General features: G+C 34.3%; 1 protein-coding gene and 1 long non-coding RNA gene across 11 annotated transcripts; both read right to left on the bottom strand.

The window, feature by feature from the left end:
* Positions 1-5,819: 5,819 nt before the first annotated feature.
* On the bottom strand, positions 5,820-10,316 carry LOC147545703 (uncharacterized). Of its 10 annotated transcripts, none has more exons than XR_015224169.1 (7): positions 10,116-10,316; positions 9,574-9,694; positions 8,764-9,411; positions 8,200-8,315; positions 7,984-8,092; positions 6,794-7,446; positions 5,820-6,222 (listed from the first exon to the last, which is right to left on the bottom strand). It is a non-coding gene; the product is annotated as an uncharacterized LOC147545703 (long non-coding RNA). The 10 variants fall into 10 exon arrangements; XR_015224168.1 differs by having other exon boundaries at positions 10,120-10,316; XR_015224171.1 differs by having other exon boundaries at positions 9,574-9,624; positions 10,120-10,316.
* Positions 10,317-11,152: 836 nt separating this feature from the next.
* Positions 11,153-13,618, bottom strand: LOC147545702 (G-type lectin S-receptor-like serine/threonine-protein kinase LECRK4). The gene has a single exon (XM_086635853.1). The coding sequence runs from the start codon at positions 13,616-13,618 to the stop codon at positions 11,153-11,155; it is 2,466 nt and encodes an 821-aa protein (XP_086491979.1).
* Between the last annotated feature and the right edge of the window lie 2,699 nt (positions 13,619-16,317).

Here is a 16,317-nt window from a genome sequence, read left to right as displayed (position 1 = left end):
GTAGTTATCTCATAAAGAATGGGTTATTATGTTCATAATGTAAAAGGACTAAATATCCATGTTTTGGGAAGATTGGATCATAAACCTTTTTTGAATATTATTTTGGTTTATATACCCACGGACCAGTCAGAAATCAAAATAAAAATATTTTAATATATTCGGATACTTGAAACCTAATATTTATCTCCATATATGTTGTAAATGATATTTTATCCATAAAATTTAGCAAAATAAACTTTTATTTGTACATTGGGCAAATGACATCTTTACCCTTCTTACCAAATAACATGTTTACAAAGTTGTTAAAATGACATTTTGGCTTTATATAGTCAAAATTACATTTTTACCCTTTTATAATATCAATTTGACATCTTACCCTTATGTTAAAATGACATTTGTACACTCGTATAAATCAAAGTGACATTTTTACCCTTATGTGGTCTGAATGACATTCTTACCTTTATCTTGTAAAAATGACATGTCTTCACTTTCACATTGAAATGACACAAAGTTAAATAATTTTACAACATAGGTGCAAAAGTATAATTATGAAAAAGATAAGGGTAAAAATGTAATGTAAACAGCATAAGGACGAAAATGTAATTTTGGTAACATAAAATAAAAAATGTCATTTTGACTACATAAGGAGTAACTAGAAACTCTTAATTGAATATTATATTCGTAGAAGTTAGTTGTCAACCAAATAACAGAGTTCGTAATTCCACGGAATAATAAATGACTATCAAACGAAAGAACTCTTATTTCCACGGAAGAAATTCTGTGGAAGACTTTCCATGAGACTCTTTTATTTTCATGGAATTATTTCCCTGATATCAAACACAACCTAGGGTTTCTTGCCGCCGATAACAACCACCGCCCCTCACCGCTACCAACATTTATAGCTGACGCCTGGATATATCCTCACGATAACTTCCTTTTCTGGCCTACCATTATATTTTCTTCCACGAGTCGACTACACCGAGCACCCTTGATCCAAACATCTTCTTCCCTGACGAAGCAGAACAACTCGGGCTCTCCCGTCGGTAAAAGACCATTACTCACGAAAATACCATCGCTGGTATATTCTGACTTACCCTTTATCTTCTCTGATGATTTCCAAACCCAAAAATTAATCATATTTTTTGGATCTTTCTCTCTTCACAAACCGGTTCATCACCCGTCGATTCTTGACCGAGTTTGTTTAAATGGACTATACCAACCATCGATTAGGAGTTTAATACACATTATGTATAAGTTTCTCTTGTTTAACTTTAACCCGAAATCGAGATTGAGAACTAATTTGGGAACCCTAATTTCTTGTTGGATTTTTTAATTTCCCCAAATTTCATTTGTGAGGACTTCTTTTCCAACAGCTGTTAAACAGGGACGCTATTTTGTCACCTGTCTGTTGACTTACGTTTCTTGGGACTAAGTTGGTTGTCGCCACTTCCTGACTTTTATCACAACCTCTACCTATCAGAAATACAGTATTTCCTTGCTACAGTTCCTTTCTATCACTTATAACCAACTATTTTCAGTTGTGACACAAGTTTTATCACATTTTCTTTTAATTGTGACACAAAATCAATTAATATATCATTTTTTGAGGATTCACCCGTGACATTATTTGGATCATAATTTGTCTATGATGAGTTATTTTTCCTACCAAATTATGTATTGGACTTCCTTCAACCAATAACATATCTCTATTTTGACTTTTAATTCCGGAAATATATACGTGATCTTGCACTTTTTGTGACAATGAATTCCACGTCAACCATAATAAACAAACCATTTGTGTTATTACTTTCTCAATCTATTTTAGACTTTTGCACTGTTTTTCTAACGATCAATCCCTTGTCGAAAATTTTCATGACACCATAATTTTTAGGTGTTACTTATCCAATATTTCATTTTGGCAGTCCGACAATGATTTCTTGTCGATTTTAAACAAAATATATGTTTTTGTTACTTATTAGGTTACTTCTTGATCATTTTCACACGACAATGACTTACTTGTCGATATTCACCTTCACGACATTTTTTTATGACATTTTCTTTCACATTGGTTATACAATGACCAACTTTACATATTAATTTTGTTGTCATTGATTTTCGTTCAATCTATCACCGTATTTCCAACTTTTTCGTTTTAAGTTAATCATCATTCACTCATCTCCATCAAGCATAAAAAATCAGAGAGTTGCAAGAAGATAAATAAGAAGTAGAATTTTTGGGCTTATAGTCCAAAAAACGGGTCCTAATAGAAGATATAGTCCTCTCTAATCCTATAAAGGGTTTCAAAATCAAAAAAATAATATAAATGGATATCTAGTCCATTTAGTCTCATCTAGAGAGAAAACACAAATCCCTAGATTACATATTAATTTATAATACCTATACTAACCTTCTTTATATATAAAATCTGATTTACATTCTAAAATCGAAAATATCTTTTTCCATTTTTATCTCCACATTCTCTCTCAAATCACGTTTAAATTCAAAGTAAATTCCATCTTCAATATATTCCGTAACTGAAATCTGGAAATTTTCTCTCTCTCTAAAAACGAAAGCTCCAATAAACCTCCAATAAACTCACCAACAGTTGTACAAACATCCATTGTTTCATCTTCATTACAGCAGGAGTAAAATCCTCAATTGTTTATCTTCATTAGAGCTGCTGAAATCATCTTCTTCATCGTTAATGAGGTAAAACACTTTCTGTTTTATACGATTTTATATTATGTTTCAGTTTATTATAACATATTCTCTCTCTAAAATTGATCATATATGATTTTGAGTACAAGTTTCAAAGACTTTTTGTACTAATTCATAGAAACAATCGAATGTTTGATGTTTATTTTCTTTCTCTCTCTTAAAATTTCATTTATGTTTTTGATCTTGATGTTTAATCCTTCAACTCGAGTTTGTCATTATTGCAATCAATCATCATAGCAGATATCTTTAAATTTGTAGTTTAAGCTTAATGATATTCTCATTTTTTTCTTCAGATCTGGTTTTCAATCCGTACGGATTTATGAAACATTTGTTCTTTCGTACGGTTACTCATAACAAAATTTACAGTACATGTATAGTACATTACCCGTGCTTTAACACCACAACAGTACTCATTTCATTAGTAGAAATACTTCGCTTTACTATCAAATCTCGTGTACTTTGCAATAAAGTATATATAATTTACGTATATCTTCATGTGCTTACCATTATGTATATAATTTACGTATAAGTGCACATAAATTATGTATTATTTATTTACCATTACGTGTACGTTTCACCCAAAACAGTAACCTTGTTAAGTTTACCAAACTACTCAAAACCTTAAAATGTTGTCAAAATTTGACAAACATTATACATAATTTACGAACTATACATGTAGTTTATAATACAATATATGATTTTTTTTCTTTAATGTATGTGTATTTATGTGTGTAGATTTGATATAACAGATGAAATTTCAAAGAGAATCATCAAATCAAAGTGAGTCAACGAAACTATGGAGAGTACATGGATGGGCACCATTTTTGAACCAGAGAAGATTTTGTACTTTTTTTTTGTAACAGAATGTAAAGGATGTGTAATGTAAAAGAAATTATGTGTAATTTATTGAACAAGACCCACATACATTTGATAAATTATGTTGTATACTTGACAAATGATGGTTTCCTCGTCATAAATAATACATAATTTACGTATTTGTTTCATAATTTGTATTCGATGTGTATTTATGTATGAGTAAAAACGAATACAAATGTTGCTTTAATGTTCCCAGAAAAATATACTATTTCCAAATCTAAAAGTTAAGTGAGAGAAAGTGATATATATGTTTTGTATATTAACCCCCAAATCACGCTAAATTGATCCTAGAAAATATACTATTTCCAAATCTGAAAGTTAAGTGAGAGAAAATTGATTTGAATCGAAAAAAATTTACATACTAAGAGAGAGAAAATTGATTTGGTTTCTAAATCTGTAAAGAGAGAAAAAATTGATTTGGTTAAATAGATTTGCTTTCCAAAACGGTTAGAAGATAGAGAAAAATCAATTTCGGATTTATACGTTAGCTGCTATAAATCCCCTAAATCACGCCCACATTAGAAATATTCCAAAATTCACTCTGAAAAATTAAAAATCCCGTGATTTTTGTAGGAGGGACATGGACGGTAGTTATCTCATAAAGAATGGGTTATTATGTCCATAATGTAAAAGGACTAAATATCCATGTTTTGGGAAGATTGGATCATAAACCTTTTTTGAATATTATTTTGGTCTATATACCCACGGACCCGAAGAATAATGGGGGTGGGGGGTGGAGATGCGTCCAAACTTTGAGATACGTGTGTAAACACGTGATATAAAAAACTGATGATATAAGAAGATCCTACGATTAAAACTAATCCAAGATATTTGAAGATATATGAAGATTCAGAATTTTGTTTAATATGCTGGAAATATCTCTTGTAATATATCTAATATTATTAATTAGATATATTTTATATAGTTTCCTAGTTTAATTAGGATAAACTGGAAAACTCAAAACCCTAACTTCTCTATAAATAAGAGTACGGCCATAGAGTTTAATTATCGAGTTATGTGTGACAAATGTAACCGATCAACCCTACAATTGTATGTGGTGTTTATTAGTAAAGAAGTTATTCTCCGCGGATGTAGGTCATGATTATCCGACCAAACCACGTTAAATTATCGTGTCTTTATCTTTATTGTAGCTCTCCCATTATCACATAATTGTGAATTCAACACATTTGTTAGAAATCGGTCGCATAGTGAGAGTACTATTCTGACAGCATCTAATCGTTTGAAAATAGTGTGTACTTTTTCCACACCATAAATTCCGGTTATCTTCTTAAATTGGCTTTCCAATATTCATTGCTAGTGTTACTACATGACTAAAACGAAAAATGGAAGCAGGATGAATGACTGAAAGGAAAATAAAGGAAATGGTTTATTACCGACGCTTTCAACAAAACATTGATATACCAATCTTTCCCGACTGCTATTAGTTGTTGGTAATTAGGACTCAAAAAATTTGACCGCAGGAAGTCTCTCCCTCTTCTTTCTAGCTAGGGTTTCTTCAGTTTTTCTCTTCCATCTTTCTCTATCAGTCTCACTCAGACAAGAAGTTCCTTCCAATTATAAAAGCATTTATTGTATGAAGTTGTAACTGAAAGCTCTTGAGGAAGGAAGAAAGACTAGGGTTTTGAGTAAGTCTTTATTTATGCATTTCAGTAGGTCTTTCTACTTATTCCTCTTATTTACTGGCTTGTTTTGAACCATTCTGATTAGTTTGTTCCTAGGTTTGTTCATGCTAGGTTAGCAGAATAGAAATAGATTTGAAAGGTGTTGTCAAACTTAATTATCATCTAGAGTCAATATTTTCTAAGATCATATGCTTCTGAAATCATGTGCTATAGTATTGGACTAGGTATAACCCGTGCCCTAAGGGCACGGGCAGTTGTGTGGCGAATATGTACTATTCTGATTGTTTAACCGATATTTTTCTTCAGTGTTGAGCCATGCACTATAAACAACGTCTCTTCATCTTAACATTTGTTTCTCAGCGTGAAAAAATTACATCACAAAGAAAATAAAGAGAAGACTTTTCTAGTTCTTTCACTAATATGGAATTAAATTGGGATAGAAATAGTGCGTCCATCGATTTCACCAAAAGTTCTCAACCGTATTCATGTTGTTTGTGCACAAACGCAACTACAAACTTGTTTAAAATCTTCAGAAAAAAAATGTCATGAAGAACGAGGGTTAAAAAAGTTGAAAACAAATTATTTGTTGTAAATTGGTCGTACCAAATTTCTTGAAATTTCAAAACTTGCAGAAAGAACAATGTCATAACAAAATTTGCAGAATATTTAACAACTAAAATAAACAACAAAAACAACAATGAAATTCCTGGTCTTTAAATTCGTAGATCATTTAGTTACGTTAGTGTCAATAGTAACTTGGTTTATATACAACTCTTCTCCTATATATGAGCTTTTCTTCTCCTGCTTTTCACCATAAACACCTTTCATCGAACACTTCTCGGTTTGGCGAGGTTTGAAACTTTCTGCCAAGCACTTTTGTATTTCATTTTGTTTTGAGTTCTGCTCAAGAGTGGGCGAAACCTTTCAACATGTATTTGTTATATTCTTCATGTGTTTTCTCCTGTGAACATTGGATGAGAATTACCTGTAAGTATATTGAACAAAGACCACATAAACAACAAATTCTACTGGATAAGTTTCATGTCTTCAAGAAGGTTTGAATTTTTTATTAATATTTCACATTTTTCTAAAGGGACTTGTATGTGTATTCAAATTGTAATGATTAATTTCACTCATTTGCTAATAGTATTTCAGATCTAATGAAAAATGGTCATTACACACTTAACATTAAAGCTTCAGTTGTATAAAGTTTTCCTTTCGTTTTTTATTAATTTATGGTGGAGAGCTTTTGCCATATGTTAGTTAACATATGATAAGGTGATCAATCAAATTGATTCAGAAGAAAATCCTGAACTCCTAACTTGTCAGTGTCATAGCATACTCCCTGGTGCTCCATTATTTTACTATCACCAGCAAATTCGTCTGTTTGAATCTCTTCAGAACTAATGTATGTTGATATCAACATTTCCTTAACCGAATAGGAGTCCATTAGTTCAACAAGAAAAGAATAGGAGTCCATTAGTCAATACATTTGGTTGGTTTTTATAATTTTCGTAGAAACCTTAGTTCATATCAGGTAAGGGTAAAGTACATACCTCTTTGTTCGGCTGATTTTGCTTTCGGTTTCTACCTTAAGATTATTTGGCAAATCGTGTGCCTTTGAAATCGAGGATTGTGTGGTGTATAAAGTTCAAGCTTTTGACCTGGTCATCTTTGAGAATGCTTAAGAAGTTATAGATAGCTACTACTTTTTTCGACAAATGCATTGCAAATATATTTTCTTCAACATTGACCTTGACAGAAACATTTAACTTGTTTGAGCATTTACCTTCAATGGTGATAGTTCTTGGACACGATTGGTGAAAAACGAAGAACTGAGCGTGTGATATTGACGATTAGAAGGAAAAAGTGTCGCGTTGTAAAGCATCTTCATCATAGTCACCCTACAGAAGACGGTGTTTAGCTGAAGCCATCGCCAACAGTCGAGCATAATCAAGTCTAAAGAAGTTGAAGATATCATCCAACCTCCACTGATTGACCAAAACCTGCTTATAAGAAGATCCAACTTACACTAACCAGGTTGGTATTCGACGACATAGATGAACAAAATATTCTCCTTACGGTTCAACTCATAAATATTATCAAGAGACAATGCCTACGCTCTGGCAGTATTAAACAATATTATCTTTCTATGTTGATGCATGTTCTTTCTTCCTTTTCAGCATATAGAAGGTCCTTAAGTATGCACCTGTTGCAACATAACATAAAATTAGTCATAACATACATTTCAAACAAAGATGAAAGAAACCTGCATAAACATTATAAAGAATAAATAACCAAACCTGCATATAAATGATGGTATACTTTCATCTTTGCAACAATCAACCATATATGAATATATCAAAATTGAATATGAAAAAATCCACCACGACAAATTACTCACTAAAATCATAACTAATTTATAAAAATTGAATATGAACAACCCACCATGACAAATTACTAATAGAAAGAAAGCAAAATTGAAAAAGAAAATCAGAACCTGACGTTTTTTATTAATAACTTGAGACAATTTGGTCGATGTAAACCATGAAGCGTATGAGTTTTATATAGAGGTAGAGTAATTAGTATCTCCATCTCACAGAGTTTGAATAAGAAGACCAACGAAAATCGTAACTTGCCTCTCTTTGGTCGGAGTGATAGGAATAGCTTCATTCGACTTTGGACCTAAAATTCTTAAAAATCATTTCAACTGAAATGTATAATAAAGTTGAAAAGGTGGGATTACCAATAATTTCTGCAGTATGAGGTTGACTTGGACGAAACAAGGTTTGAATTGGCAGCAAATGAGGTACCTTTATTTATTCTTCTTGTTCTTCTTCTTTCGTTGTTCTTCTCTACATATGATCGGTCGAATTGAGATCATTGGAATGAAATTCAAATTGATTACAAACTGGTTGATAGTGTAAATGTAATAATGGAGTACAGGATTTGATGTTGATACCTAATTTTCTTTTAGCTTTGGATTTGGCGAAAGACTCCAGTCCTTCTTCTCGGGTTACAAACATAAATTGCTTATTCTTCTTCCCCATCTTCTTCTTTTGTGAGCTCTTCCTGTAACTGTTTATTAAAAGAGAGAAGAAAACAGAAAGTCATCTTATAAGGTCAAATTTAATCCAAGTGAGTTATCAAAACAAACCCTAAATCCTACTCAGTAGTCATCTTATCCTGCCACTATTCCAGCACCTATGAAAGCAGAATTGAGAGGAAAAATCTCGAAACTTCAGGCATTGTAGGCTATGATAACGTTAGAAACGATTCCTAATTCCAGGAAAAAATTATCATAGGCGAAAGCTGCACGCTGCAGAGTAGGGAAAACAAAATGGAAGCCATTAGAGGCTTTCCAAATGCATATTTCGCGAAACTTTTGCCCACCTTAAACGCTTGTGAGAGGTCTTAGCCTCTTAGGCATATAATAGATGTGAATATTAAGTTGAGTAAAATTAATAACTAACATGTCTCAAACAATAGAAAATATCAGACATCAGGGTCATACTGAAATACTAACCTTAGAATGGCAGCTCGTTTCTCCTCTAACAATCGACATAATTCCACCTTCAACCAAACCACCTAGATAAAAGTTGTTTCTCCATTAAAAGTAAGAGAAGTAAAACATCCAAGTAGCTTTTCAACTGATTACGCAAGAGAAGTAAAACATCCATGTAGCTTGTCAACTGATTACGCACCATGCGGGCATGCAACATGAAACGTGCATTTAATGAATATGTACTCAAGAAGAATGTCTCAAAATAACAATTACTTATAATGCCGGCTGCATAAAAGATCGCATGCAAAAAAGATGTCGTTTTCACCAAGCATCAAAGATAATAAATAAGTACTAACAGTAGGAAGGATAAACTTTAAATGATATGGCAAAATAAGAGAACTTCACTATATTCTTTAGGCCAAATAATAACCCAAAGTTCAAGTTACCAAGAAACAGCCTAAATTGACCTTTCGTGAATATTTCCTTGATCAACTTCTCGAGTACACAAGTTCCTCGAAGAGCACTCTATCCCTGCTTGTGTAAGCCATGAACCTAGAGTCCTCGTTATGCTCTTGCATGCTAGTTCAAGGGAAACCGTATGATTGTTTGCGGTTTAAAAAGACTGCAAACGTCACGGCGTCACGAAAATTATGTGGGCGCCATATGCACCTAAAGTAGCCAACAGCAGATGTAGCTTCAGCAAGACCTCTGAGGTGTGAAAAGTATTCGCAAATATTCACATCGTACAAGTTAAGCCCTATAGACGCATCAGAAGGCTATTTTTCATATACAGAAACTAAAATATGTGAATATTATAGGAAATAGATTTACCTGTTCTTGAAGATCTGGAACAGAATCTGCAGCCAAATCCCTGTTGAACCACTAAGAAAATCCTCCACATTATTAGATCCAGATCCCAAACCACCATTTGTTTGTGTATCACCTAATCCTTCTGTTGTACCACCATTTCATAGTTCATTCACATGAACATGAAACACGTGAATTCAGAAAAATTTGTATTATGGACAAAAAAGATCAAATCCTTTTACTTTTGATTTGCCTTCGGTGGAACAGCGTTCATAAACCCAAGCATTCGCATTTTACAAAATCAACTTTAGGTACATAAGGGTTCATAAACCCTAGCTTCCACAAAATTGAACTGCTCCTAATCCTAGCCTGCTCTCTCTCACTGTCACTCTCTTATCCTATACACACTCTCTCTAACCGGAATCAGTGGAGGTTGAGTGAGACCGAAAAGATGGAGTAATGAAAAATGATTTAATCAATACTAATAATTCAAAGTCAATAACCTAAATGCAAAACAATCAAATTTGAAGCTTTAAAAAGAATAGAAAAGAAGAGGGAAGAAATACCTACATGTTAGATAACAAATCCCAAATACGAAAGTTCCATAAACATCTGATGAATCTCTCATTGAAGAAACCGATGTAGAGATAGAGAGAAAAATCGAAGAGAATTTGTAATGCTGATGGAATGGAAGAGTCACTCCTCTTCCAGTGGAGACACAACCGACGGTATAATGAGAGAAGGTGGAGGGTTGTCTTCTTCTCAACGTTTTTGAATCAGAAAGTGAGAGAGGGAGAGAATGAGAATGAAATCTCATTAAGAGGTTTAGGCGTTGCAGACAGATTGATGGGAAAAACTTAAACTGAAAGAGAGAATGAGAATGAAATCTCATTAAGGGGTCTGGGCGTTTGAGAGAGAGAGTGAAGGGGTTTGGGCGTTGCAGCCTTGCAGGTACTTGGTGGAGAGAGAGAGTTATTTTAATCTGAACGTTGAACCAGCCCGGGGAATTTCGACGGTCTAGATTCAGAGTCTAATTTACTTTCTTGCTTGTAGTGGGTGAATAAATTTGGGAGGGTAACGGATCAAAGGGTGTGGATTGCATCAAAAACGCAACGGACGACTGGATTTGTGTTTCGGCTTGTCTCAGTCAGCACAAAACATTGTGTTTTGTTATATAGATATCTTCTATGAAGATGAGAAGCTAAAACTCTAATGCTACTTAGCTAGATCAACACCCAAACGACGAACTAGGCATACCTTCTAGGTCTTTTGTTGTTGATGTTCTTTATCTAAAAAAATAACCTCGAATCAAACGTCCGGGGTGACAATGTTTGAATCACAATATTAAAATTGTACATATGGTCAATACCAAAGACGAAGAAATTTAACAATATTATTCTCAAGAACATATAGTAATACCACATCATAAATTAAAAGTTTACAACAAATACATAATTAATTAGCATTACATTAAAAATCACAAATACTTCTAGGAATGGGAAATGAAGAAAATAGATATATGAGCCATCATATGGCTTAAATTAATATCCCAATGTGATGAGTGTGCTAGCACGCCCGTAACTCATTTGGTAACCGACCGGTTCTAAGATGTGGACTCGTAGCTTGCTTCATTACTGTTATCGGAAAATGTGCTATAGGGACAAGGACACGGTGGGTCAGAAATTTCAATGACTCCTTCTAGCATTTGTGTGACCTTCTTCATGGATGGCCTTAGCGTTGGTTCCTCTTGAATGCACCAAATTGCTATCATCACTAACCTCTCAAACCTCTTCATGTCAGTAGTAGCATCATCATCGTTCTCAATCAGCTCTTCCAGTTTCCTTTTTCTGTAACAGTCATAAGCCCAATCTGTCAAAATAGTTCTATTATCGCCCTCTTCTAGTGACACGTCGACCCCTTTCCTGCAGCAGATGATTTCTAATAACATAACTCCAAAACTGTAAACATCTATTTTTACAGATACTGGTGTGTTCCTGTACCATTCTGGCGCGACATAACCTCGGGTCCCTCTTATCCCTGTTGAAGTTCGAGTTTGTTCATGCATCAAAAGCTTCGCCAATCCAAAGTCTGAAATTCTTGGTGTAAAATTGTCATCAAGAAGTACGTTTTGAGGCTTTATATCACAGTGAATGATCTGGGTGCTGCATTCTTCGTGTAAGTACATGAGCCCTCTTGCTATGCCAAATCCAATTTGTACCCTTTGATTCCAATCAGGCTTTGAAATTCCAAAGAGATGTTGTGCTAAACTTCCATTACTCATGAACTCATACACCAAAAGCCGGTTCAAGCCCTCCTCACAGAATCCAAGCAACCGAACTAGATTCTTGTGATGAGATTGGCCAATTGCACTAACTTCTGCTTTGAATTCCTTCTCGCCATCTCGGATCACCTTATCTAACTTCTTCACCGCAACATCAGTTTCCGCACCCATTTCCTCTATGACTCCTTTATAAACGATGCCGAATGCGCCCCTTCCTAGTTCTTCCTTAAACCCATCTGTGGCTTCTTCAAGCTCTTGGTAAGCGAAAGAACGAAGGTTCGACTTCAAGACACTTGACTTTTGATTCTTCTTCCTAAATTTTCTATCCATGCACAAGAACACCAAAAATATTGCAGCCAAGAATATGAAATTGAAAAACACAGAGCTACCTAAAAGTAACGAGACTACCAAGACCAATGTAGATTGATCTTTCTCTTTTTTGGGAGTTGAAGTTGGAGAAATGGGATTTCCCGGTAGAAGACCGTCTTTCCTTACTTTTATCAGAGCATTTCCATCCACACCAGAATCAAATCTCCCGTTTGTGAGTGGTAGTTTCTTCTTCCAACATGTCCCTTTTCTATATATAGCAACTGCGCAAAGACAATCATTCAGACACGAAATTCTGCAGTCTTGTTCACTATATAATTTCAGTTCGTCGTAGTCAGTAGTCGGCCAATCTACGTTTTTCACTGTCTCTAATTCAAACAAATCTGGTTTTGAGTCTTCTTTTTGACACCCTGGTAACACAAAATTTGGTCTACAACCTCCAAATCTGTTAATTGGATCAACAAAGACATACGTAGGTGGGCATTCACAACTAGGCCTTCGTTCCAACGTGAGCATGCAATAGCTATTATACCCACAAGCACCACTCCCCATTCTACCAGTAATGTTGACACATATATTATCAGGAATAAGTCTCACGATAGACCAGCGCTGACTCCCATTAGAAGTCCCTATTGTGTAGGAGTACTGTACAAAAACTCCATCAAAGTCCAGTGTTGCTCTATAGTAGACGTTCGGTACAGGAACTATATTATTCCATGTGAGATCCATTGTTCTTCCATTCCTTTTCACAATATAAATGTCTCCTGACTTGTTGAACACAAATTGTATTGCTTCAGGGTTAGTGCTGTTTGATAACGATTCTAAGTTATAATAAGTGTCATAATGATTCTCAGTCGAACTTGGAGAAGCAACCGGATTAATTACAAAGTTCCCCGACTCAAGCAAACGAAGCCTAAATCTTCCTTTCGTGTAATTCTTTTCCGACTGATGAGAATACAGAAAGCCACCAACTTCCATACTTTGTGTAGGTAAGAGAGTGTCTGTAGGATATTTGAAGCTTTCCCATAGATTTACACTCCCACTAGAGAGAACAAAATTACCAGTATCAAGCATAGCCGCATATTTGGCTGGGTCAGTTATGGACTTAGGATCCCATAGTTTATTGCCTTGAGGATTGGTAAGAAGGAGCTTACCAGCAGTTGTGAGCTCAATTTTTGATCCCATTGGTATTGATTCAGGTGAATCTGCATACCAAACTATAGTTTTGTCAGGTATTTTATTATACCAGATTGATAATAGGAAGATATTGTTCTCAAGTGGGCGGAATCCGAAGGCGAAATCACCAGAAGGTGATAACCATGAAGCATTGTTGTTGGTATCAGCAGTTAAAGATGAACCGAGCCTTATATTCTGAGCAAATGTGAAGATGGGTAGAAGCAAAAGGAGAAGAAGAAGAAGAAGCAGTTTTAAAATGTTGAACTGATAAAGAATAGAAGACATATTTAAAGTAGTTTCTACTACTGACTTTGGGTTGCAAATTTTTAGTAATAATCTTAAGAACCACTGTCTATATATAGGATTCAATTACAAAAAGAGCCAACAAACCATTGTATGGACTTTTCAAGGAGTAATTCCGAAGTCAGCATTTTTCTGCCCGACTTGTAATTTAGTATTGGTTGAAATCACGACTGATGTAAAGGATTTTTTTTTTGCTACGGTTTCCTATAATTGTCGTTTTTCTATTCTGAAATGAATCTCTTATAGCCATTACAAAGTTATAAGTTTTTCATTATTGTGACCACCAAATTTCAATGGTGTGACCTTTGAATTTTGGAAAAGGTGCACAACGGTGGACTACAACCCTGTCGAACAACAAACTAGATTACTAGAATTTACATCCGTCACCTGACAAAATCTCGCGGATGTTTTTTCAACAGTGTGGCCAGCTGGGCTTACCACTAGACATGCATACATGGAGTATAATGAACGGCACCACCATGACTCAACTATACGTTCTAAAAGAAAGTTAGGGTTGAGACTGAGATATTCCTCTAATACTAGTAAACATTCTTCTCTACTTTTTTTTGTTGAAAGGACATTCTTCTCTACTTAATTTATATTTGGTCCCTGCCCGAAGAATATCGTGTACTTGGACATTTTTTCTCCAACTACTTTTATTGTCCATTATAATAAGAAAAGGTAAATAGTTTTTTTTTTTTTTTTTTTTGTTAAAGGAGAAAAGGTAAATAGTTTTAGGCCATTAGATACCATATAGAAAAAGTGTCACTTCATTTCGTCAGTAGATTTATACCATTTTTCTTGTATTTCTACTCCTATTTTGTACTACAAATTATGTCTTTCCTTGATTTAATTTTCTCTTCTACTAGTTTGTCATAGATCAACTATTCAAAGTTCGCCAAATAAGAATGATATTACTAGGAAAATCTATTTTCCTTGATAGAATGACTTTGTGGTACGCATTACTTGACAGAATATTGAATCTTCATTGTACATGTCATCTTTTCTGCAAGTGGTTTGGAGACCAGTCTTCATCAGATAGAATAGCACCTTTGTAATATTCCATCACTTAATTAAATGAACCATTCAGTACGCACAAAAAAAAAAAAACCAAGAACCTTTTACAACCTTCCAGAACATGAGCTCTTACGAGCATGCACCACCATTCGGGAGTGGAGGAAAGTTTCTGAGTGAGCTCTTGTTGGAAGTAGGTACACATTGGCTTCTTATTTATTAGCCGAGGAACTGACTTGTCTGGTACAAGTAAAATGAAGAAAATTACACTAGCCTAAAGTCTTAGGTGTCGTTTGGCAACCAAAAGTAGGAGTTCTTTTGCTTGTAGTAGAAGTTCATTTGCTTCAAAAAAGTAAAAAATATCATAAATATTTTTGGCGAAAATGTTACTTATAAATAAAAACAGTCATAAAGTTAATTTGGTAATGTAATTTACTTTTCTATTTTCTTTTTCTCATAAAAATACCTGATTTTAATTAAATTATTTATGATTTTCATGATTGCTCTTTTGGAAGAGGTGGTGGGGACATTAGTAGTAGTGGTGGAGGTACGATGGTGGTGGTGGCGGTGGTGGTGGTGAAGGTATGACTATCCTGAATGAGACCTCTGTCGTAGTAACCGAATCTGACAAGAAAGAGTAAGAATTTTCAAGGGAGATTTGCAGTTTGGACTCCCTTTCGTATAATTGACTTGCTGTTTGGACTCCCTTTTTTCAGTGTTGTACTTTGGACTCCCTTTTGACGGAATCACTAGAGAATATTCCGTCTATAATGTTATACTTTACAAAATTCCTGCTTTACCCTTAAATAATCAATATTGCAGTTTGAGCCCCCTAATTTAATTAATTGAAGTAGTTTGGACTCAATTCTTCTTCTTTTCAACTCATGTTTTCCCTTCCTTTACCAATACAAACAATAGTCCAACTAACCATTAATATCATAAAAGAAGACTCCCAATTATCTTAGTGTGTCAAAAAAACAGTCCAGACAGAGAGAGAGAGAGATTGTGGAGATAGGAAGGCAGATGATTTGTTAGAGAGAGAGAGAGAGTAGGTTGCTAGAGAGAGAAGAGAGGTGAATTGTTAGAGATAGATAGAGAAAGCTTGTAGAGATAGAAATGGAGATGATTTGTTAGATTCTTACAAGAAAGATCAAAATAATTGATTGAACCTACAGAGCTTCAATCAATTCACCGAGTTCTTCAACTATTGTTCCATTAATCTGATCATGGATAACATAAAAATATCTTAAAGATTACTCCATTAATATCTTAAAGATTACTCCATTTACCAAATGAAATATGAATTCTTTCTCATAGGAAGTTATGATAAAGGGTTCTTTTCACCATTAAAGTGAAATTGCAAAGTACTAAAGCTTTGACATGTTCTTCTGAATAAGAGCAGGTTGAAGAGATGAAGATGGAGAATGGATTCAATTTTTCAACTAGAGCACCAGAAATCCTAAGAAAAACTTTACTGATCGAGCTCATACCTGATTCAATCGTCAATTTGGAAAGAGTACTACAACCTACTATTAGACTGAGAGGTCATTTTGTCGAGGAACATGTTGATGGAACTAGTAAGATTGTGTTATGACAATTGGGGTTTGTTGTGACCTAATTCGAGTAATCCAAGAAAAGCAATAGGAAATAAAGAACAATCACACAGA

This window comes from Eschscholzia californica, unplaced genomic scaffold, assembly GCF_041429995.1.
Source record: "Eschscholzia californica isolate CP2 unplaced genomic scaffold, dmEscCali1.0.p SCAF_4, whole genome shotgun sequence".
NCBI lineage: Eukaryota > Viridiplantae > Streptophyta > Magnoliopsida > Ranunculales > Papaveraceae > Eschscholzia > Eschscholzia californica.
This window is presented reverse-complemented; position numbering and strand designations above follow the sequence as displayed.

Bases quoted from the DNA above. Each gene is read 5' to 3' on its own strand.
- LOC147545702 (XM_086635853.1), bottom strand. From the start codon at position 13,618: ATGTCTTCTATTCTTTATCAGTTCAACATTTTAAAACTGCTTCTTCTT.